This window comes from Eschscholzia californica, unplaced genomic scaffold (genome assembly GCF_041429995.1).
Source record: "Eschscholzia californica isolate CP2 unplaced genomic scaffold, dmEscCali1.0.p SCAF_4, whole genome shotgun sequence".
NCBI lineage: Eukaryota > Viridiplantae > Streptophyta > Magnoliopsida > Ranunculales > Papaveraceae > Eschscholzia > Eschscholzia californica.
The window spans coordinates 6,269,313-6,295,380 of record NW_028238461.1 but is presented as its reverse complement, the minus strand read 5'-3'; the positions used below and the strand labels follow the sequence as shown (position 1 = coordinate 6,295,380).

At 35.8% G+C, this 26,068-nt stretch overlaps 1 protein-coding gene across 3 annotated transcripts; it reads right to left on the bottom strand.

Moving 5' to 3' along the window:
- Nucleotides 1-91: 91 nt before the first annotated feature.
- Nucleotides 92-24,634, bottom strand: AIR9 (Outer arm dynein light chain 1 protein). Of its 3 annotated transcripts, none has more exons than XM_086672800.1 (38): nucleotides 24,415-24,634; nucleotides 24,219-24,341; nucleotides 23,015-23,877; nucleotides 22,342-22,413; nucleotides 21,876-21,941; nucleotides 21,535-21,606; nucleotides 21,362-21,427; nucleotides 21,190-21,252; nucleotides 21,049-21,114; nucleotides 20,192-20,291; nucleotides 19,791-19,892; nucleotides 16,795-17,027; nucleotides 16,535-16,649; nucleotides 15,874-15,994; nucleotides 15,551-15,726; nucleotides 14,650-14,785; nucleotides 14,228-14,328; nucleotides 14,078-14,125; nucleotides 12,960-13,144; nucleotides 12,071-12,188; nucleotides 11,788-11,915; nucleotides 11,090-11,258; nucleotides 10,249-10,367; nucleotides 9,813-9,981; nucleotides 9,550-9,634; nucleotides 9,374-9,447; nucleotides 9,167-9,286; nucleotides 8,235-8,430; nucleotides 8,003-8,124; nucleotides 7,299-7,506; nucleotides 6,121-6,194; nucleotides 4,121-4,259; nucleotides 3,571-3,908; nucleotides 2,317-2,448; nucleotides 1,610-1,668; nucleotides 1,044-1,076; nucleotides 799-936; nucleotides 92-486 (listed from the first exon to the last, which is right to left on the bottom strand). In XM_086672800.1, the coding sequence occupies exons 3-38, from the start codon at nucleotides 23,867-23,869 to the stop codon at nucleotides 310-312; spliced, it is 5,175 nt and encodes a 1,724-aa protein (XP_086528926.1). In that variant the 5' UTR covers nucleotides 23,870-23,877; nucleotides 24,219-24,341; nucleotides 24,415-24,634; the 3' UTR covers nucleotides 92-309. The 3 variants fall into 3 exon arrangements, with proteins under 3 accessions (XP_086528926.1, XP_086528928.1, XP_086528927.1); XM_086672802.1 differs by having other exon boundaries at nucleotides 24,219-24,321; nucleotides 24,415-24,628; XM_086672801.1 differs by having other exon boundaries at nucleotides 24,219-24,570.
- Between the last annotated feature and the right edge of the window lie 1,434 nt (nucleotides 24,635-26,068).

The following is a 26,068-nucleotide window of genomic DNA, read 5'->3' as shown; positions in this document are numbered from 1 at the left end:
TGTACCCATAACACTTCCCGTAATGTTTTATACAGAATATCTAATAACATTAGAAATGAAGCTAGAATATCATAATTGAAAACTGACTCAATTTGCACAATAAACTTCACCAATAAAATCAATTATCAGAACCTGGATATATTTTATACAGAAAAAACCACAAAAAACAACCATAATGATAACAAAACTGAGTCTAAGCAAAAAAGAAGAACGAGGTAAAAAGCATTCATACCTCAAATCTACACACTTTTCAGTTTATCACACTATCTTTCAGTTTCTGTAATATCCAATTAATAAATAGTTCTATTTTCATGTTTCGATTTTGAGGAGAGAATTAAGTGATGTACTGTTGAATCTCTGTGCAAGTCCTCGGATAACAAGAACGATTAAATCTCTAATATGTCGAGTTTGTACCATCAGATCAACTTCACTTTCACTATCTACAACGATCCTCAATCGGTGTTGGTCATTTCTGAAAAGCTCCACCTGCAAAATATGGTAGTTCAGATACATTTATCAATGTTAAAATAAAAAGCAAAACAGTGGTGCAAACAGTCTATGATGGTTTGCTGTTATAACGAAAGATAGTTGTTATAACAGGTTTTTCATCGGAACCTAATATCGTCGAAACACTCAAATTATTAAAAGAACGGATACATATTGGTCTTTCTTTATATATTTTTCCAAGAAATAGAAAAGGTATCCGAATTCTGAAATGGTTATAATGGTAAGTAAAGCGTAAGGTTTATAAGGCTACATAGCTATTATGTAAATGACATGAACTCAAAGACTACTTACGTGAAACGGAGGAGTATAACTTCCTCGGATTTCAGTAACTGGAAATGAAGTCTTTGAGCCAGGTTTAACAACTTTGACTCTCTTTCTGTTAACTTCTAAAATTCTCCTTTCGAGACTTCCTTGTCCAGGGACCTGCGACTGCAATAAGGCCAAAGCTTATTCGAAAAGGTTTATATTTTAACTTATTCTTATTTTGTAGCAAGAAGACTAAAATTAAGAAATGAAACTGAAGGAAAAAAGAGTACCTTTCCTTGAGAACGATCTTTATCACATAGTACCTGTTTTCAGAAAGGCAAAAGATGAGATTCACCATTCCTGTTTTTGCTAAATTCATACTTTTGTTCATAGCAAAAAGAAAAATATGAAAGCGACTCAAGATTAGTAAACAAAGATGAACAGAGGTAGGTTTCATCTTCTGTCTATAACGTTTTACATCGACGAAGTAGCATGAGATAATAATCGATCATTATAAACTCATCTAAGACGGACCTTGGTACAAGATGCTGGATAATATCTAACTCTGCCAGTTTCTCTAGTAACTCAGCCCAGCTCTAATAGGACGAAGAATCAGCCTTTGGTCGATCTCGAGCCAATCATGCTCTGAACGGCTTGGAAGGGGGGGACAGTCGTAGATATTCTCTTATCTTAGTTATCTTTTTTTTTGCTTTTGGATCAACCCATGGTTAAATTATACACAACATTTCCTAGTGGGATAATTTATAGACCCGACACGACTTTTGTCCAGTACATGCAACTACGCAAGATGCCCGTGCAAAATGTCACACTATTATATCAAATATCGAATACTAACCTCAAACTTTACAGATCCAAGATCCATCTTCTGCTTCACTTCTTTGAAGATGTCGGGCTCTACAGACAAAAGACCAAACTCAATAAATATGAAAATCAAAACAGATGTGGAACCAGTAATTTGTATAGATTATTCAATCCCAACTAGAAAGGGAATAGAATATATGAGCATGTGACAGGGTTTCATTTTTTCAAAAGTCAAAACATTCCACATGGTTCACTACTTCTTGATTTTTTTTACATTCTTTAATTCCATCACTAAGATGAATTCAGAGAGGAAATGAAAATAGGCCATTTTGTTTTCATCTCTAAAACTACTTTATTTCCGACCCCGTTAGAGGTTCTCTGGAAAACCATAATTTCTAATCAGATCTACTTTATGGAACCATTTATCTCTAATTACTTCACGGGGTTTAACAATATGATCTATATATGAAATAGCAAAAGGCAGACTGGCAGGGTATATTATTGCATTTACTACTTCAGGACCAGGTAGCTCAATAGATGTATAAATAAGAGATAAAATTGTAAGGAGAAAACAAAACTGGTTATGCTGCTTAAAATTTGTAAAAGAAAAATAATTCAAAAATGAAAAATAAACAAGAACATGGCGCGAAAAGAAAGCATGTGTTCTGGGTTACCAGATCAAGAAAGCACTTTAATTTTGCATCACATTGGATGATACTCAAAAGAGAATTAGGAATATACCAACAGCAATAGGTTCTGTTGATGCAGAAACAGCAAGTCCTTCAACACCATCTTCTCTAATCGGAGTGTATACCGCTACAAGCCTGTAACCCACATCATCTACATTTGCTTCATACATCCTCCCTATCTCACCTGCAATGACAGCAATAATCTGTCGTCGAATCTTTGTTCACGATTTAATGGCACTTCATCCAAAAAAAGCATGCATACCATGTAAAGTTCTTGAAAATTAACTACCAATCAATGTAACTTTTACACACATTAAGACTTTGACCTTTCTATACTGAAACGATATTTTGACCTTTTTGTTTTCCTTTACGAAAGCAACCTATAAAACATGGACTGATGGACATTGGTTTATGTATCGGTATCTGAACCCGATAAGAAGTATCCACTACGAGGAGCAAACTAAGGATATGACAGTAGGATAAAACACAAATTTTTTTTATCTTTGTAATAAGGTCCCTTAGTTTTTACTTAAAATATTAATTTTGGAATGATTTTTAATAATGGTTACATTAATATTAAAAAAGATCATGTTACCCTAGAGTGCTACTATATGGCCTAATAATATCGTTTGCGAGTATATACAAGATGTAATATGAAGTCTCATCCGTCTCACGGTATACCCAGTGCGGGCATTAGTATCCTTATTCAACATGGCAAAATCCGTAAGTATCCCAACTACATAGCTTTAAACTGGTGAAACCACACTTTTTCACTTCTGGCTCTGGCATCTTCTTTTATGGTTCACGTACCACTAGTCACTATAAACCCAGAGGCTACATTTTTGCGTTTCCTAGGGAGATTATTGATGCAAAACATATTTATTAGTTATTGGCAACTACTTAGACTACTATTTTTCGGGACATGTGGTCCATTTCTGCAGGTTTTCCCTCTCAAACAATGAACCTGCCACGTCAGAAAGAATTGAAGGTAGTAAAACTGAAGAGTTCTCTAAAGCTTTAAGGCAACAAGGATCGTACGATTTCTGATAAACTGAAATGGTATTGACACTCGACCAAATAGATATTTACCTTCTCATAGAGGTTTCATATTCAACAGTTTAAGTGAGTAAAAAGCATTTATGAACCTTCAAATTGAAGAAAAATCATGTCCATACCCTATGGTAGGATACTCCATCTAATTGCACTTTATTCTTCATCTCTTTTATTCTTTTGCTTAATTCACACCTTAATCTCGGCAATTGATTATAAAACAGGTCGACAGAATTCACAAGATGGTAAAGATTACCAGGTATGGAGATGAGATCAGGACTTCCAACCATTGATCTTAGCCACTGGATTCTACTTTTGCCCTCCCTCCCACCATGATAGATACCACGAACGGCATATAAATTGGTATGGAAACCTCTCCCCTCAATCTCCAATTTATTTATTTTAGGAATCCCAGGCAACACGGCTGAAGTTTGTGCTGATGCAGGTTCACTGGACCTTCCGAACACATCCGTCACAATGCACTCACATCTTAGGTATCGTCCTATGTCCTCCAACCGGAGTTTAAATGAGCTGGAACAATGTGAAGGCAATGGCTGAAATGACTTATTTTCCCCATCTTCAGTTGACATAGACCTGCATAATGGACAAATCAAATTTAATAAATGAGATACTCAGTTAGAGAATATACATGTAGAACAGAGTTACAATCTGATTTTTCAAGAAACTTTACTAAATATGTACAGCGGTACAGGTTCACACATTCCTCTGATACAAAGGTACTCCGTCGGTGAAATTATAGAAGATGCTTGTACAAGTGACGAGAAGACAAGAATGCAGAATTATACCATTGATATGAGATGTCCTTCCTGTATTTGTCCCAAACATGCTTTTGAATCTTAGTATCCGGGATTACTTCAACAGCTGTGAGTTTTTCTCCTTCAACTGCCTTTCCAGTAAGGGTAAGCACCTCAATCTTGGGAAGCTCTGAATAAGAGAAGAAAAATGATTTTATCGGCCAAAAGCAATAACTTATAGCTTTAATACACTAACAGATATGCACTTGTTTTTGTTCTACATAGACTAAAACAAAACAAGATGCATCATCAGCTTTTATGTTGAAGAGAGGTATATGTGGCAGACATTACAGAAGTGAGAAAAGAAAACTTCATCAATAGCGAAGAAAGATTTTATTGATTCAAGCAAACCACATGAAAGAAACGTATGGTACTTAAGGCTCCTAACTACATTCTCTTTCTGTCTAAGCAAGATGACTCAAGAAACTGAGTAGACTAAGAAATATAGAAGAGATGGCATAAACAGCTGATGAACTCGAGAGATAATCTACAGATATAAACCCAATCAAGCAAATAGGATTATTGTAGCAGTGTTAGTTTACAGATGCAAAACTGCAGTTGTTGCATATTTGCGAGTGCCGCATTATTTTCACGGCATGCCTAGTAGGCTGAAGTGACAAGATTATTGGATTCGTTTTAAATTATGTTATTTCCATTAGTTCGTTAACAAATTCAAAAATAGAGCTTTCACATTGGAGGAAGTAAGCAACACGTGACAGTATAAGATACCAAAATTTTGACTTATGTTGGATTGAAATAGATGAACTGTGGATAATGTCTTAGTAACCCTCACAAGCTGTCATACTGTGATTAAGATTCCAGAATATGCTTCATGCACATATTGTGCCCCACGACTGAACCAATGAATCAAATTTCGGTTTCGGTGGAAATTTCAGGCAGTCCCGAAATGGAGATGTTCCGTAGAAATATTTCGGTTAATGTGGAAATTTTACAAATCCATGGAAATGATAGAAGAACGGTGCAATTGTATATAACAAAATTATTAAACCATAATGAAGCAAAAATGATGTACATAATGGATTAACATAATCTATTAGTTTGAGGGGGTATTAACAATTACACAGTTACACAGTTATGTCCCGGAGTAAATTGAATAACTTCTTGAAAATATCACTCAAAAGATAACATTTTTACTGAATATAGTTATGGTTAACAAACTTCGTTAGGTTGAGAAGGTACCTTCGATTAGACAATTGTATCAGGGATGTTACTTAGATAAAATCAATTTAGGCAGTTAAGTCAGGGGAAAATCATTCAAATAGATTCAAAAAACATTAAGAACATAACATAAAAATCAAGAGATATCTATGAATATGAGAACTGAAGATGAAAAAGATGAAGGAATAGATACATTTTTAGTTTTAGTTTCTCCGGATGTTTTTGCTAGATTTCCATTATGTTGGTGGAAATTTTCATCATGTCGGTGGAAATTTAGACATTTCTAACAATTTGGATCGAAATTTCCATCATGGCGGTGGAAACTATGCAGGAAATAGTTGTAAGTTTGATTTCGTGCACCTAATCTAAATTTAGGAAACGTTTACCGATATTTCGGTGAAATTATTCCTTGGACTTAACAGAACTGTGACTTGTGAGAGATGTTTTATATTTGCATTTTGATGATTGTCGTCAACTTCTGTAGAAGCTCCTGCCTATACAAGTTTTTTATAAAATGATGCGGGGCTGAAGACGCGGAAAGCATCCAGATTCATGAAGGATACATGTTGTGCATGATTTGATCTCCCGGTAACATGTGAAATTACTATCAAAATCAAGGAATGAAGTTTCGGCTTAGGTGGAAATTTCAGTAGGCATGAAAATGGAAATATTTCTGTCATTTCGACAGAAATATTTCAAAATTCATTTCCTTGATAAGGCTTTGTTAAGAGAAACTTTGTTAATGAAATTTAATTCCTTGGATCAAATTCTGCAGACCTAGTTCCTTTTCTAATTAAGAAGCTCATTTTTACCTGGAAGAAGAATATCAGTGGGCTCTGATAATCTGACCTCCCCAACAACTGAATCCGAACGAATTGGTGTATAGCTGCATGTTACATTTGAACCAGATTCTTAGGATATAAGTAATAATGTGGATGCAAGAAAAGGAGAGTTACTTAGGTAGCAATTATTATATCACTAATCAATCAAAACCAGACTTCTTGAACAGTTATAACTAGCTTTGGCAATTCAAGATAAATCGTCTATACCACGCCAAAGAGGATAAGACTTTAGCTAGTTGTGGAGCATGGAGGTACTATTCTGGATCGTTCTATTTACAGCGTAAATACTACGTACAGCCTTCCAACAGGTGAAATTTGGGTGACAATCAAATCAACTGCATTTACAAAGTAATAATCATGGGCATGCGTGCTACTGTTGCCACATACAGGTTCAAGAAGAGCGCTTCGGGTTATTTTGCATAATTTCGTATATTTAAGTATCTAAATAAAGATCAAAATAGTTGATCAAATCATCTTGCTAGTTGGAGTTGTTTGTGTGGGAGTACACTTGCATAGCACGTTGGAGTAAAGTAGAGGAGTTTAAGCACATGTATCTACAGTCCACAGAGACTTATCTATTCGGCCGACACTATGCGCTAGCAGACTGCTTTATGACATTTTTCAGTTAAATCATATTTTACCTGATGAAAAGCTAAGTTGCTGATAATAGTTGTCCTGTCTCATTACTTATGATTTATTTATAGTTTTCATAAATATGATCTAGTTCTTATAATTTACTAGTTGAAGCCCGAGCCTGTACTATCCTACAATATAACTGCAAAATGCGTCTCAATTCTTCCATGTTTTAGTTATTGTTTTCACTCTTCAGTAATAAGAATCAGGAACCGAACAATGCATTCTACCAATGTATAGAGCTGAAAGTTGAAACTAGAGTGAGAATAATTTCAACCCAAAAAGTGACTAAAAGAGATTTTACTACAGTTTTCAAGGTCAACCAAGATTATTGGGGATATTTTTATCAAACATTCCGAAAGCCAAAAGATGGTTCAGTCAATCCCTTCATTTGTCATTACAGATATACTCGAGATTTATAATTCTTAAGATTATCAAAACCCAGAAAGTGAACAATTATAAAGGAGAAACAACCTTCGCATTAGTGGCAAGGAGAGTAGGGATATAATAGTTACCCAAACAACAACCGGCAAGTGTAGTCTGAATCGTTAACTTCATAGGTAGTCGAGTTAGCCCCATTTATGAGAACAATGGTTCCTTCGTTAGTTTCTCTGTACCAGCTAAACAAACTTGATCCCTCATACCCACCATAATATTCTCCTTCTCCAGAATATAAACCGGAAGACAACTCCTTAACACAGACATTAGAAACTACCGGAGCAGCTGCAAAATGGTATTCACTTTAATGAGTTCCAAGAGTATGATACACCAACAATGGAATGGGAAAGGAAAAGAAGGTAGTACTAGCACATAGTAAAGGTTGATCAAACTAACCAGCACATATCTTGTGCATGCACTGGATAGTTCGAGCTCATCAATTGGGAGGTCTAAATAACTAAACCAGTTAACTTGGTCCTACTGATGTTCAGTCGCATTCGCAGCTGTCAAACTCAGGGCCTGAGACTAGTCAGTCATTTTGGGTCTAGAAACTAGGACTGAGTAATTGGTAATCAAATTATTCTCAGCATTATTCCAATCGTGTATAACTATTTTATTCATAATAAATAATTAAATTATATGCACATGTTTTACTGGTCTAAACACAACATCTACTAGAACTGGGATCCAGTTACCTCAGGTACAATAAATACATTTTGATGGGGCTAACACTAATTACTGGATAAAAAGTCACTTGTGGAATCTTATTCTACTGACATACCTGGGGTAACTGGGTCACTGCTAATTGCAACCAGTGGCTCCCCTTGCTTTCCATCTGCACGTGTAGGCACCCAATACATAGCCAGATAAGCTCCAACGTCTTCCAGTGCTGGACAATATGTTCTGTCAAGGTAACTCATCAGAATTATAACACCCGACAATTAGACTGTTAAAGAGGATATATGGTTTCTAATGATGGAATTAAAACTATCGTAGTGACTAGAAATACTTACAATGATCTTCCACATATAAATATATCTTCAGAATCAGTACTTAAGTTGATAAAATCAGATTCCGGGAGCTTCTTCTGTGTCCTGTACCAAGTATATTCTCCATTGCCTTCCTTGCCACCATAGTAAGATTTCTTAGGAACTACTTCAATGTCCTGACAGCAAGCTGGAATGACAAGCTCTAAACCCATTGGATCCGCTGTCTCAAAAGAACATGATAAGAGTAACTTGTGAGTTATCAGAATCAGAAAACAGATAATAGAGTAAATATTCGAAGAAAAGAAATTGCAAAAATGATAGTTTCCTATATATGGACTAACGTAAATCGAAGGTCCAATAATAAATAATCTATAGTATGGGTCCACTTGGTATTCTATGAATTCTTTAGAATATTGAAAAGCCAAGTTATGCTTTAATACTCTTTTCCCACTGCAAACGTATAAACTGATTTCTACTTAAGGTCTGCATTTGATTGGCAAAAATTTGTCTGGATATGTTTAGCCATGTTTAGAACTATAAAATGCACACCATATTTTGCCAAATCCATATGGATTATTGAATATGAGTGCGGCGATGCGGCCATTAAAATCTGCAAATTCCATGGATACCAAGCAAAAATGATATTTTACAATTTTGAGTCTTTATCTTTAAAAGTTACTTCAAGTTGTGATATAAGGATATCCAGTATCAATCCACTGAAATGCCTAATATGACTTTGAAATACGAACTCCCTTATCTAGACAACCATAGATAACAACCACAAAGGTCTTTTCACTATGCAGGTTTATGAATTGGTCATATCCACTAGACACACCCACCCATCAGAACAACAGAAACTGGGTCCAGATAATAAGTTAGGATATAGATATTTTTTTAGTTGGGGAAAAATAATGAGCTAAAATAATTTCTGAAAACGAACAAAGGAAACATCATACCAGGAGTAATCACATCAGATATTACACGCTTCACGGTCCCCCTAAGCCCGTCTATTCGCACCGGTGTGTAAACAAGCTCCACACATCTACCAACATCCTCAACAGTCAAATCAAGATACTCTGCAAAGTGAAATATTGAATAGCCATTAACCTCGCAAATAGTGTAACTTTCAAGAACTAAGGCATGTAAGGCACATATAAGCATACCATCATTACATAGTTTGTCCTTCAAACCATTTCTTCTCATTCTAAACCATTCATGGGAGCAATTTCCCTGTTCACTGAACAGAAGAGAAAGACAGAAGTTGGGGGTAGAAGCAATATCTAAGCGAAAAGTTGAAGCTGAAATCTGAAAGCAGTATCTGGTGGAAACACAAACTCACCCTCCAGTGTATGTGGCGATAAAACTTAGACGTTTTCCTTCCATCGTAGATCCACTAAGTTCAAGAGACTGACAAGTCGGAAGTCCTGCATTATTAATGCATAATTTACAGAAGAAACGAGTTTGAAATAGTAAATTCCATTCCAATAGATTTATGCTGGAACATGGGAAAGTTGCAGTGCCCTCTGATCTCAATCAGAACAATACTGCATTTAGAATATCCTTAACTAGCAATTCGTGCACAGGAATAGATCAACTGCTTACCGGGTACAACAGGTCCAATTTGTTCAGAAAGGACAGTGGGACCACGGGCCAAGTCATTTCTGATTGGTTCACAAGAAACAGATATAAGATAGCCAATATCATTGATTGACAGAGTATACGACGCCGCAGTGGCACCTTTGATTTCAGTTTGTGTTCCGTCAGAAGCAGTCTGCAATATAAAGCATAATACATCACACAAGCATAAACAACTAATGTCATGATAGAAAACAAAACAACCCCTACTTTGGATAGGTAACTAGATGGCCGGACCGTGGTGGTGGGTGATCGTGGAGGACGTGTTGAAGAAACAAAGAAAAGGGGCTGCTACTAAAAAGTAACTCTACGACACTTTACCAAGCTAATTATGACATTATTTTCTCTTCATTCAAGTACACCTAAATATCATAAACAAATGTAGATAAAGTTACAAACATACCAAAAACCATCGGAAAACTGAATCACCCTCTTCCCCTCCCCAGTATTGCTTCTCGACTTCTAGAGTGGTCCCTTCTATGGCATTTCCCAGTATATGCAGAGAAAGTAGCTTTGGGCTTCCTGTGCAATCAGAGAAAGTTATAAGCAAATAACCTAACATCATTCACAAAACCAATGTTGAAACAGTAAGACAGCATTTTTTTTTTGAGACTTCGAATAAATATTAATTGAGAGAAAAGACTGTAAAATTGCAAAGAGAGCCAAAATAAAGGACTCTTACAGTTACATTAGATGTACGTTGACACAGTAAGACAGCATTTAAAACCTAATAGAAATTGGTACCACTGAAACTTCCACAGTGTTGCAAGTTTACTATTTCCTTCCTCCCCGAATCGGACATAATTATCTTTTCTAGCTTCAATTGAGATTGGGAAGTTACACTGGAACATATTTATTCCATTTATTCTGCACGGCTTTTTACCTATGCATCACTGTCAAATACATACTTCACTTAAAACACCTAAAAACATCGGTCAATATCGGATCAGCTTTTATAGAATTAGTGACCCTAACTATGTGTGCACCAAAGATGCCCTTGTCTGAGAGTGCAAACTGTGAGGCTCCTGGATGTGCTAAACTTTCAAAAAAGAAGTTCACAGATAAACCAAACAGAACCAATGGTACAAACAAGGATGTGAGAGTAAAGATTAATGACAGGTAAAAGAGTTAAGAAGACAAAAAGGAAATTGTGCACTGGAGTATTGGAAAGGCAAGTCGTGACAGAGTCAACAATTAAAAACCAAACAAAGCAAGGTTTCGTAAGTCTGGGGAAGTGTAAGCACCTGGACGAACTCGCTCTTGTCCAAAGGAAGTTCTTGGCTCACCCACAATACCATCATCACGTACAGGACAACATTTAAATGAAACAAACTTTCCAATAGCATATTTTGTAATTCGGTACTGAAGAAGCCCGGATGCATCATTCACTAATATCCCAGGTCCATTCTCGAACTGCGCAACAGCAAAGAGCCATAAACACAGAAGTTAACCTAAGAATTTTACACTTTAGTCAGCAAACCACTTCCATAGGTATGTTACCCTTGGTCCAGATATCGTCATATTAGAGTAAAATCATGTTAGGACCATAAACTACCATTGTAACAATGAAACATCCAGAAGGAAAAAATGATACGTAAAATAAATGGCGTAACAACGAAGGCAAGGAAACATATGTATACAGACGTAACCCTATATCAGCCTTTTCCCACTCATTGTATTCGACACCTCGTACCTGGTATGGAACATCAATACTATTGCCAGTCTGTGCACTTGTTACAAGGTTTTAATCCAACTCCAGAAGACAAATTCTACCTACTGCCCACTTCTTGAAGCCACGTAGATATCATAACGATGACATTTGATATGATATATATTCACTCTCCTTTTCAATTGAAAGGAATAGAAGTAAGTACAACTAGCTACCAAAGAAGTAGTTTGTGCCTAGGACATAAAGAGCATAGTGTGTACTAAAAGTTATTACCTCATGAAGATACCAATTATAGACACTTTTTCCTTCATGGCCTCCTATATACCCATATGATGCTGTCAGTATCGAACCCTCAGTGTTATCTCCAGTGACAGTAAGAAAGTTTAGGCTAGGGGGAAGTGCTGCAAGATAATGGACATATAAAATTTAGTAACTGTAACAAGAACAAAGTCACAAACTTTTAACAAATATACTAGACTCTAAAAGTCCCAAGCTCGGGAAGATGTGTTTGGAGAACCATAATTATATCTTATTTCTTAAAGAACTGCAAACTCACTTTCAACTGCTTTCTCAGAAATAAGATATGCTGCTTCACCAGATTCGCCGTCTGGGGCCATAGGTGTAAACTTTGCTACAATGTAGTGACCAACAGCTCCGAGAGGTATGCGGAAAGCCTACAAAATGGCAAATGCTAGTTAGCACGATAGCCTGTACTTATAATTGAAGAACTCTAATAGTTGCATAAAGGACAATTAACTTCAAGAAAACGCATAGAAGATGATCTCCTTCATAAACATATAATAAACTTTATAACACAGATCCTTCTTTTTCGCATATTTTCAACATTCGGTACTTGGACTCTCAATAATTTGTGTCTGACACTACAATGATCTGCCTGGATGCTCAAAGTAACTCTAGTAAGTACAAGATTTTGCATGTATGTCTTGTATGTAGTTACAAATCAAGGCGAGGAGGTTTGTTTTCGCCTCGAGGCATACGCATCTACAGAAAAGAACAAACTTTACGAGCATCGTTTAAGTATGCAACATAGCAAGTAACAAAGATTTATATTCCTTTTCTGTTACAAGAATTAGAGTACGCCTTTCTTCACCGGGGAATGCGCCTGAAGGCAGCGTTTCGCCTTTCCGGAGCACATGCCTTGAGGCAGGAAAATGTTTTTTTAATCATGTCACTCGCAAATCATGCCACTGCCAAGACCATACAATCTTTAAGTTAACGTCTTTTTTATGGTACAACGATGGTTGATATAAAAGTAAATTGTATCCAAAAGTAAAAGACCATATAACTAACTCAAGCATGGATATTCCCAATTTTCCTTTTTCTCGCTCATCACATCCAATGTGGTATACTGGAGTTTAATACCTGGGAGGCTGTGATGGTGTATAAGTTACATAAGTAATAACAGTACGTGGATATCTTCTAACCTTGGCAATTTTGGACGTGCTTAAGGCCTCCAGACCACTTTCAACCTCCAACATAGAGGAACTTGTTTTGAACCACTGAACTCTACTAGATCCTTCAGTTCCACCAGTGACAATAGCAGTAACAGTGACCTTATTTCCCTCCCTTAAGTCACCAATTATCTTCAGATTAGAAACTCTTGGAGGAGCTGGAGTTGCACAAGAAACCAGGGAACAGATCATTAGTAGTAAGAAATTTGGTAAGACCATTGACATCACTTGGATTACAAAATGAACAGACAATCCCAAGGTAGGACACAAGGTGCCGAGCGTACTAGTCTCAAATTCTTCAGAGAAAACGACATAATCTATCTTCTCATTAATCATGTTCTATAGAAACGGAATGACGATCATGTACTGTGTAATCAACTTTCCCGTTATGTGAGGTAGGGAAATTTTATACCATTCAATCCTTAGAAGACTTTATGCCTTTGAAATGAGTAATAAAATAGAAGCGACTTCTTATCTTTATCTAAAGCACTTGCGCGCATATTTATTTGAAACCACCTCTGGTATCTCTCTCCCATTTTCTTATGAGAGAAGTCACTGTGCAAGTCACAACATATCTCACCATTTAAACACTACTGCAAGATAACATAATTTGTGAGTGACAACATTTGTTTTGACTATTTATCGTCATACAGCGAACGTGAATGTAAACGTGCAAGGGAATCAGGATTCGCAAACTTTTACACTACTATCACAAGAAGAAAACCCATATTAGAAAGAAAGCTGGAAATTTTCCTTAAAAGAACCATAACTTCGATACTGCTTAAAAAGCTTTCAGAAAAAAAAAATTGATAAATATGTCACTTTGTATTTTGATGTAACACTTACAAATGATAACCACCATAAGACAATTCTCTGTCCAACATTTTGAACTATGTAAAGTTAACCATGCGGATTTCAAATACCGATCAGTCAAATGTAATCACAATTAAAGTATATTTCATGAATAATAAAAAAAAAAAAAAACAAGCACCAGTGTCAGGTATTTGTTTTAGTGGAATACAGGCAGTGCAGATGTAAGCTCACTTGAAGGATGTATCTGCTACTCACTTATACTAAACTAATTAACATACCTTGTTTTACAATTTGAGTCACGATTGATACCGATTCCCCTTCTTTCCCTGTAAAACAAATTGAAAAAATAAAATGTGGCTAGTTGGTTTCATTTCATGCAAATCAACCCTGTGAAAGCTGGTTTTACCACGCAAAGAAATATACCGTACCTTCAAAATTTATAGGTATATACACAAATTTCAAGCGATGAGACACATCCTCCTTCGTCAAATTGTACTCAGCGATACCAGTTGACACCAACATAAAATCTCTGATGAGAAGAACTAATCAACCAAATTGAAGTTTATACATGTAACAAAAAGACAGAACTCCATAAAGCGCATGCAAACTACATGTGTTCATATTTTCTATTCCGTGCACACAACGAACCCAGTACACATATTTAAAAGTGGTCGGTCAGGTCTGAGGAAAAAAATCTACCTAAAGGAAAGAACACTACAACAAAAAGCTTGAAAGGTAGCACAAAACTTAAGATCAACTTCAAAAATAATGAAAAAAAAATCATGAAATCAGCATAATAGTCGTAGAAAGCAATGAGGAAATAGGGATAAAGGAAGCAAGAAATACCTACCCAGATTCATTATTCTCCCGCAACCACTCAAACTTGCTGGGCCCTTCTCTTCCTCCAAAGTATTCCCCAACCCCCTTGATTGTGTTTCCTTCAACAATATCTCCTATAACCCGCACGTTACTGACTGAAGGAATGGCTGCCAAAATGGATTATGCCCACCAAAAGTGTCTTAGAACCAATATTGATACCCTCAAGGTTTAAACCTACGAGATTTATCAATATCCTGAAATTTTGACCAAGAGGGTGAAAAACAACATTTGCACACACGATTATGTTTTCACTCAAGAAAACAATAAAAGTTTTATTCATGTAACTCACTATCAACACTCAATACTCCATTACTTCAATCAGCTTTTAAACTGGACAACAACAAAATAGAAATGCTACTTGGCAATGCATAAAAAGGGGATCTTGACACGGGAATGATTCTGGAAAACAAAGACAATAGCCTATCACCAAAGAAGACAATCTAGTTTCATAAAGTAGTATATTACATTTGGTTTGAACTTTGAAGCTTCTATATGCACTCTAGTTGAGAACAAAGTGAGTGTGCAAACATTGAAAGATCAAACTGCTACATGACCAGAAATCTGAAATTCTGATTGATCATATACTCAGATGTGTGGATTATGGATCATTAAAAGATAAAAACATGTTGATCCTGATACTCTCTAAACCTTTCTGACTGATATGAAGTAGAACTCCACACAGATGCATCTCTAACACAACCACAAAATTGAGTATTTAAAGATGACAACACTTCAGAAACAGTTGAAAATTTGTTAGCACGTGCCTCTGCACTTACCTATTCTTTAAGCACCACAGAGTAACGAATAATTTTCTTGAACTATCTAAAAAATTGAAATTAGACACTGAACTGAAATATCTAGTCACCTCCCACCTGCTTTTATGAAGTCTGTCATTGCATACTGAGGTTCTCCCTTGGCACCTTCTTCTGTTACTGGTGTGTACATGAAAACTAAACTTGAATCAATGTCATCCGTAGTCAATCGGTACTCTTCGTCCTCAGCCCCAACTATTACAACAGGACTACTGTTCCATCTCCGCCTAAGCCAACTGGAAAATGAATACAAAAAATTAATATAAATATTAAGGTGCAAAAATAATTATGCACAACAAGCAAAGTTCATAGAGCTACTATAGAACTACAGGTGGTTTAATTTTGAAAAACAACTTCAATGAGAACAGCTGAAGATTTTTCACCTGGATACACCCTTCCCTGGAGTCCCACTACACCATGCAACCTCAGCATGACCCTTAATTAAATTGCCCTCCACAAGTTCACCATGAACACTCAAGTTCAGAACTTTCGGATATCCAGTTCCTGTGCGAAACATTAATAAAATTAAATATCACAAGATATCAATATATCATTACAAATTTACAACATTTATTTATGTATTTGAACAAGAAGATGTCATTCCGATATTATGTTCGTCTGTTATTTGAGGTGCTAGGGAAGGCGAATGGCAAGGCACCTTCACTCATGACAAGGCAAGCCAGATGCTTTTCCCTCTATCTACGTAGCTTGTAGTCATCATGTAAATATGTACACGGATACAGACTGAGGTTTTGACTAATCCGATAATATTGTTTTACAGTACAACTTCCTTCCACAATAACGGTATAGAACAGAATGAGGTTCTTATTGAACTTTGACAACTAGAACGTGTTTTCAATACAACCAGATTAAGCCGGTTCATTACAATTTACGATGTCTAAGAAAACAAAGGATACAGGCTAAACCTACACAGTTAACCATTCCACAAAAATCATGTATTATACTGTCCAAACCAACGTCCAAATAAATGTGTAGGCATCAATCATGAATGCCCAAGCATGAAACTGGTGAAGCAAATCTTACCAGGGGAAACTGGTGAAGAAATAGCAAAAACCGAAGGATACTCAATGCCGTCCAATGTGGGAGTACACTCAACTTTTAGGTATTTGTGAATATCTTCGTGCTTTGGCCAGTATCCCTGGTTATCAGTAAAGACTAGTTGTATCAACAGAACTTAGCAAGATATTCCAAGCAACAGCACATTAGACAATCCAAGCAACAGCAAACAAAAAACAGCACATTAGACAATAACATGATAAAGGAACTAATATGACTTGTTTTACCTCTCCCACTTCATTGGTGACAGGCACAAAACTTGTGGGAGTTTTTTCTCCTATAAACCACTGGTACTTCAAGACTAATTCTGAATCACTGCTTATAGAACGATCTTTGGCAAAAGCAAAATGGCATCGACAAATATCTCCTTCAAATGGTTGGTCGACATAGGCCTCTTTAAGCGTGTACCCAGGAGGCAAATGATCCTTCCATTGCTCAACAAGAAAGCGAAAAGTCGAATCTGTTCAAAACAAGCAAGTAATACTAAAATATTTTACAGCAGAATGAAATATTTACATATTATGTAACTCCCTAATTCTTGTGCGGTAAGTGACACAGAAAAGTTCATCCTTAACCTCGAAAAATACGTGGGGTAGTTCAAACATTCAATTGATAACTTTTTGTTTGATTTTTTGAAGCTTGTAATAAATATATTATTATATTAAAAGAAAAAAATTATTACAAGAAGGAAGGGGAAGGAAACTGGATCTCTCGCGATATCCAGGCCTTCCAATTGACAACCATGTCTAGAAAGGCTACATTTTTTTAGAGATTCTAATCTCCTAGCCCATACATATAACTTCCCTTTGACATCTTCTATGTCTACGTTACTCGACAAGTTCTTCTCTTTGAAGATTTTGATGTTTCTGTCCTTCCAAATGCTCCATATTATGGCACTAGGAACCATCTTCCATACAAATTTTTAAGATGCATTTCTCGAGGTTAAGAGCTAACTTGGTTACAGAATACAGAAATGTCGCATTCATGAAAAGCTTCATATGCAAATTGAGAGCAAAGTCAATTTAAAATACTCCGGATAATGGAGATGTAACAATACTTTCTATAATCAACACAGTAGGGATTATCGGTGAAGACAGAAGAAATCGTTAAGTTTTTCCAAATATAATAGATGGATATTTACAAACTACATGCCCTGCTTGTCAAAGGCCATGTTAGTCCTTGACTGTCCTTTAACAAAATGATACTTCCAAGAAGGAGCGTGTTTGAGGGGATGCTGTCGCACAGGGCCTCTTCAAACTACAAAATTTTCTCAAACAGCGAGGGGCCCCTAAATGAATTTAAATCTAATAATTTGACAGTCTAAAATGATTCAAAAAATAAAGTAGTTTAATTGGTAAACATCTTGTACAACAGGCATGAGGTCACAAGTTCAATACTCTCCCCTTGTCAGTTTTTTGTTTATTTGCTCAACTCATTATTATCTCAAACTATTAGTAACAACTATTAGTTATGGATAATCAATAAGTTTTTTGTTTATTCTGCAAACTATAGAACTTTCAGACTCTCCGGACACAAAGGTGTGGATTTCAGAGGAAAGGAGGCTCTTTCAGTGTCCAATTGCTACAAAAGATTAGACCAGTATAATCAAACTATTGACCCATGCTCACTCTAGAGTCATTTGGTATAAGGCAGTTCCTCCCAGAGTCGGCTTTTTCCTGTGGTCTCTGTTACTTCTGAAAGTTCCAACAGTGGATGCCCTTAAGAGAAGAGGCTTCTGCATTCCCAACAGATGTGTCCTTTGCAGGGAAGAGGAGGAAAACATAGATCATTTGTTCCTTCACTGTAAAGTCGCTACAGCTATCTGGAAGTTCTTCATTAAATCCATATCAGTCCAATGGTGCAGCCCCAACACAGCTACTCAGATGCTAGTTCAATGGGACGGCCTATGCAAGAGGAAAAGAAGAAAAGAAGTGTGGCAGCTCGTGCCAGCGGCCATCTTTTGGAATATTTGGAAAGATAGGAATACTAAAATCTTCAAGGAAAAGAATTTATCAAGCAATGTTGATATTGAAGATGTTAAAGGAACTTTATTTTCTTGGATTAGGAAGCTAGAGAATTAATAAGAATGTAACTTTCCTAGATATAGTAGTTCATTGGGAGGCTTGGATATCGTGAGAGATTCCACAGCCACTCACTCTTACTTGTAAATATTTTTAGTTTCTTATATATTCATACAAAGTTTCAAAAAAAAATAAGCTTTAGGTTAGTTTGTATGCTTAAAGACTATTATGAAGTTCAATGCTTATTCTTGACTTTTTCTCATGGAATAAGTGTAGTTCAAAGTGGGTGATTCTTGCTTTAAAGTATTTAGGGACAATAATACACGGCTTAGAATTCATCGTATAAGTGCTAGAAAATCCTACACCTTCTCAGTTTGTTTTGGATTTTAGTTAAATGCATTACTTGTACAAAAAATCCGCGTTGACATTATTAGAGAAAGGATCCCAATATTTTTTTCGCTTCGTGCCCCCAAATTCTCATCCATGCCACACTGGTTCCGAGCTATGATAGTGGAAACTTGTTAATAACCCTTACTTTAACTGCTTGAACTGTTTGAGAGATGACTGATAACCTATAATCCTATATAACAAGAGACCATGGGTCAAACAAGGAGCTGGCGTGCATTCACCAACATTGTACCATGTAACTAACCAATTGTTTTAAAAGCTCAAGCTGTCCCACAAACAAATAACAATGTCTTAACAAGTCTGCATAAAACCGCAAGTTCTGCAGCTTATGGTACCACCTAATTATTGAGATATTACGTAGCCAGTTATACTAATTCACCAGCTAAACCAAAATGTAACAAAATTCTAGGTCAGGAAAGCCGAAAAACAGCTCAACTGAAAGACTTTCTCTATCAGTATCAAACTATTTATGCTGAGAGACTAACACTAGGTTGGCAATGACGTTGGACCTCGCTTTTATCACCAATGTGCAAACCCCACATCAGCTCTGACAATAGTTTTTCTAATGTTGTCCTACCATTATTTTATTAAGTTGAACAGTATTAACTTGACCAATGTCGTTTATCTAAATGTTTGAGACCATCTTCTATATTTTAGTCAACTTACACATAATCAAATGCAAGTTGTTAGTCGGAACAAAGAGACTATAAAGACTGCATAATATCAGAGTCGCAAAATTCCACTGGAAGAAACAAAGAGCTTGTAATGGAAGTTCAAAAACACAAAAGGCTTACCACCAACAAGCTCAGGACGGCAAAACTCCCAACCCTCTCTAATGCATAGAGCTGTGTGAGCAGGATAACACTTCGCAAGTTCGAGCTCGTCACGAGAAAGATCTACATGATCGTTCAATACTTGAAGTAATGAGAAAAAAACAGTAGCGAGTTTAAAAGATATATGGAGATTCAAGACTAACGAAGAAAACAATGGGAGAGTGTGCGGGGAGTAGGATAAATTGAGTGATCGTCCCAAATGCAAGTGTGGTGATATAGAAGATTTTTGGACATCAGAAGCAACAAAAAGTCAAAAACAATGCGAGATCACCTTGAGAACTTGATAAGACAGTACTGCAGTGTTAAACCAGCAAAAAGATACATTGCATGAACCCAAAGTCTAAGAAGAAGAAATACAATACCTCTATCATTGAACTTCTTCAGAGTAGGACCTATGAGAAGTATGGAAGCTGCTTCCAAGTGAGGCATCTCAAGGATAGGATTCTCTTCCACTCGCAAATGCTACACCACATAATATAATAATTCACACCTAGCCCGCTAAGATCAAAAATGAAGACTGAGGTGGCATAAACATTATGGTTAATCCTTTCTTTGCAAAAAGCCTCGTGTAAAAGAAAAATTAATGCCTTGTTGAAACTCAACAGGCAGAACATCCATCGATAGGCTTATTCATTGTTTCAGACTATCGCCTGCACTAGTTTGAGGAAGTACACCACTCCACTTCCCAATATTTCATATGTGAAATATGAGAAATTTCAATGGTTGAATCAATGTGGGGCAAAAGTAGGACAAAAGAAGATATAAAAGTACCAATCCGATGGTTCAGATATGTATGTTTTGAGCTTCGTTTTCATATTTTTCTTAGATAGTTTCAGGAAATAGTAGACTGGAACATCCAGTTATACAAGTGAAGAAAAAAAAATCCTGTAACCAGCGCAAATAGTAGACTCCTACCTCTTCAACAAATTAGTTAGCATTTGTCTGGAACAAATTGATTTTGGTTGTACTACATTCCTCAGCATTTCTTCAAGGTTATAACTATCATTTAATTAAGGGCTCTTTTGACCCTGTCTGCTGGTCTATTACATTGGAATGGTTCAACTTTGGCGTCTCAATTTCACAACAGAAAAGGTATAGTGATTGTCATGTTTGAATAACTATATATTAGCCATAAATGTTAGTATAACACTTCAAAAGTCACAGCCACAAAAACAGAACCACAAAATATTTGTTGGTAATACATCTACAGAAAGCTTACCTCAAGGACTGGTAAATATGGGAAACCCTTTAGCGTCGATATTTTGTTTTTGCTGGCAGCTAATACCTAGACGAACATGAATAGCACACATATAAGACAGAATTAACATATAAAGAAATTTCAAAAATTTGTTTAACTGACCTGCAGTCGAGGCTGACTAGCCATTGAAAGCGATTTCAACCTATTTTGGGCAACTGAGAGAAACTAGAGAGGGTAGGAAAGTTAGAAATAGGATGGTCAGGCTATAAACACAATAGTGGAGAAGTAAAAGAAGCCACTGCAAGAATAAAAAAGAAGTATCATGTAAACGTACCTCTAGATTTGGAAGTTGAGGAAGGCTTACAAGGGATGTGATTTGATTGCCGGCAAGATAGAGTTGCTGCATAAGCAACAGATATTATGTGCATTGTTGAAAAAAAAAGGTTAAAGACTTGAACAAGGTAGGAGTGTGCAACTAATGTTACACATGCATAAAAAACACTGCACCTGCAAGGCCTTGCAATTTTCGAGTGGCTCAAATCCGGGTCCTTTAAACTCGTTAAAACTTAAATCAAGAACCTGGTAAGGAAATAGCTTCAATCAATTAACCTTAGAATGCCATATTTAAGGCATTAACATAAATGCAAAAGGATCAGAAACGAGTTAAAGGAACGGCACAGGAAAGGTAATACTCGTCAATCCAGCAGAATATTTTATTTTTCTTGTGATGTTATCAAACTATCGAGAATCTAACAATATAAACTTAGACTATCAGCTCACAATGTAACCCCAGAAGAAGGAAATACTTTTTATACATTTAAAAAGACTTCTGCAGAAAATACACAAACCTTTACTCGCTTCAAAATCTCAACTCCCTCCAAAGAAGACAAGAGATTGTCCCTGAGATAAACAAACTACAATAGAAGTTTGTCATAATAAGACAAGGAATACATGTGATGAGGAAAACTGTGATGAAAAATGAAACTATGTCAATATTGTTCAAGTTAGTATGAAAATGCATCTTTTTGTGAGGCTGATATAACCAGGAAATTTAAGAGAGCCACAGCCACCCACAATGTCTTGACTGATTATCAGCTTACTAAAATATTGGTATCAAATAACCTTAATGCTTACTGCTTAGTCCACACTTGTCTAAATTACTAAACTTTAAAAAGATGCAAACGAATTAAAAAAAATAGTACCTGCAGGGATCACCTTTCAAGGTAAGCTCATGCAAATGACAAAAACTACCCTTCATGGTCACAATTAAAGCACAGATCATTTAAAACGGCAACATAGAAGTAAATATTTTACCTCTAAACTGGATGACAAATTTAACCCACTGGCATTGAGACTCCGAACTCTGTGACCTCTAAGATCCAGCCTCTGAATCGATAAATTCAAATCAGAAACGGTTGTTTAAATAAGATAACATGGAGAAGTTTCACGAAGAAGTAAAACAGTTAGTTTCTTATAATAATGAAATCAATTCGAAGAACCAGTATGCATATTCTATGTAAATTGTCAATGGAGGAGATCCAATCTCTTACTATTGTACCAGAAACCACTTTATTCTCAATGAACTAATGTAAGTTTTACTTTTGAGAACCATAAACTATAGGACCATGAAGCACACCAAAAGCAGAGGTTGGGGTTAACTAGATATCTTCTTTGTAGCATAAATCTAAATTCACTATTTTCTCGTTGATATCTCATTTTGATATAGTTCTACCCATTCCTCTAAAAATGTCCGATACAACCCGACAACTAAGAAATTAAAAAAACATAAACAGTGGAGAAAAACTTTAAAATAATTAAATGTCTTGCTATATGCAAATTCTAGTTATTCTCCAAAGCCAAATACTGAGGAAATCAATCAACCATTCAACCCAATGTAAGAATGGAACTTATATGCAATATGTAACTGTATAGCAAATATTGTGCAATAGTATAATCTAAACCAGTTTCTGCAGTTCATTGTACATACCAAATCATCTCCTGCTTTAATCTCCACCTGAGGGAGCACAATGAAGCGAGAATCACGACTTTCTGGAGTCGCTGCCTTTCTTCGACCAGACAAAGACGAACCCCTGTCTACTGAAGATGTTAGAGATCCATACTTCGTCTTTGCCCCGCTAGTGATTGTAGGTGAAGAGCCAGATGTAGAAGAAACCTTAGAAGTAGACCTCCTAAGAGTACTACTGCTGCCACTACTGTCCACAGATGAAGTCGAAACTCTTTGTGAAGAAGAAACCGAAGAAACAGATGATCTAATAGAAGGCTTCTTAACCGAATCTTGTTTGCTTATATCAGACCCAGGCACCAATCTTGACCCTTTATTAACAGTTGAAACTGGAGATAGCCTCTTTGTTTCCGATATGCTCAATTTGTCTACAGATTTAGTTAGATTAGAAGGAAGTGAAGCTCGCCTAGTAACTATTGGAGCTTTCTTTACTAGGTCTGGAACTGACGGAGTAGCTCTTTTCCCCGGCACTGAAGTGGTATTTTCCTGTACTTTTCGATTGGCAACCGGCTGCTTGCTTGTAATACCCCCTGTACTATTTCTTCTCACCTGTGGAACTGCATTTGAGCTTAAAGAAGTTCTTGTTACAGTTGGTTTTGCCACATTAGGGCTTGGGTTAGACGGAGATGTTCCTTCAACTCGTTTTCGACTTGCCTGTGCAGGAACCCTAACTACAGGAGTAACACCAGATTTTAGCGTTTTAATAGATCTCTTCACACTTTCTTCTGAACTAACAGAGGGTTGCTTCATTGATGCTGAAACTTTAGGCGTTTTCACAGTAGCTTCACCAGAATCAACACTAACAGTTGCGACCTCCATTTATTTCACTGCAACAAAAATAACCCAAAATTTCTGCCCTATTTAAAAACACAAACTTTTCTAGGTTTGATGAACAGTAGAAACTCAACAACACTAAAAAAGTAAAGTTAACAACTTTAAGTAAGAAAAAGTGAAATCATTTATCAAAAACCACTCAAAACCCTAAATTGTCAACTTTTTAGTCGATTTAAGAGGTAAAATATAAATCTTGACCAAAATGCAGGTTAGTTAACTAAAATCAGAGTTTTCAAAGTCGATCTAAACAACATTACTTGAAAAGGAAATTTGAAAAATGCAAATCTGGTAGTAAAATCGAACTGACTATACTACTATTATTTATGATTCCTACCTTGACTACTTCTTCTCTTTTAGTTTCAATGGCGCTCGACGGAATCGACCATTTTAGGAAGTTGAGGTTGGAGAAGATAATCTGAGGCGATTTTTACATCAATCTATGCATGAAAATTCGAAACTAGATAGAGAGAGAAAAAGAAAAGTTAGAGAGAGAAAAAAAAAGTTAGAGAGAGAGAGAGAAAGAGCGTTACAGAAAGGGTGGGAAAGATGCCGGCAGCTGGAGAAGGTTGAATTCTGTCTTTCTGATAGGATATCAGTCTGATAATAATAAAGAAAAGAAGTTACAAAAGTACCCGCCCAAATGCTTTTTTCTATGTGGCAGATTTTCTTTTTTTTTTTTTTAGAACAAGGACTGGATTTGTTGATACTTTGTTTATCATCCTTCTTAGTTAATTAAATTACAATAACTGTTTCCTTTTTTTAGGACTGTGGATAACTATTTGTTCGCACGCACGATATCAGGATACATCACAAGGATGGAATACGTACTCGACTTTAATGACAAGATTGTAGAGGGTCATCGCTAGCTTACAAACCAATGTGTTCTAACTTCTAATCGTTTTCGAGTACCTCCATTCAGAATTCCATTCGTAATTTTTTAAAGACTAAACCTTACGACCATCACCGATTTATAAGGCTATGGGTCTGTTTTGGTCGTATATAGAGAGATTCCCCTTTCATATTATTGCTGATAACTTTTTCCTATATGTCCTCACAAGCTCTCACATTCCCCTCGAGATGTGTTCAGAATTATTTTAAAGCGATTAAGCTCAGGTCAACGAATCCATTATATCATACAAAAGAAATAAATTTGTCCTATAATATTTACCTTCACAAATTGCAATCTAGTAAAATTAGGAAAATTATACAAACATTGTTATACTGCGATGTTGCTTTAACGATTGTTACTTTGCAATCTTATATTAACAAATATAATTAAATGTTTCGATTTTTAGGTACACATAGGAAATCAATTGTATCAACTAGATTTAGATTTGTTTCAGTAGAAAAAATAAAAAATTATGCCAAAGACATAAGCGACAAAATATTCGACAGAAAAATAATTAATGTAGGGTTTATAGTTGGCAATATCAACATTTTTAAAACCAAAACAAACAAGAAACCATGTTATGTTTATTTTATAATTTTCTCATTAGAAACAATAATCTTTCAATTATTTTACATTTTTTATTTCTTTATGTATATAAAGATGTAAACTGAATTTTCAAGAAACAGTCCAAGAAAATCCTACAATGGCCCCATAAGATTCATCTGCATTTGTAAATTGGGTCATACTTATTGGCATCCTAAGTTATTTAGACCATGGATGCTATACATGTAATATAATATTATACTAACACACTTCAAGTTGTTAGATTTTCAAGTGAGAAAATTTCTGGGGATTTCATTTGAATAACATTCACTAGACCTAATGGATCGGAATTCCGTTATATTTTTGTTGAAGAAGATTGGTATCCTGTTAATTATTATTTTTTAACTTCCGTGGAGTGATCTTATTGTTTCATTAGGACTAAATGAAGTTATATTTGACCTGTTTCAACAATTAAATTGTTATATGTAAATGGTTTGACAGAAACGAGTAGATATTTGAACAAAAACGCAGTCACACAAACAACAAAACTAATCGTTACAACGACTATACGACCTTGCAACAAAAAAACGACGATACGACCAAAGCGTGTTTATGATAGTTGAATAAATGTTTCTATTAGTTTTTGTTTTTTATTAACACGAGATGTTTACATAAACAAGAAGTTTTTTTGGGAGAAATTTATAGGTTTCAATATATAATCCCTTTTCTAAATAGTACTCAAAAGCATAAAC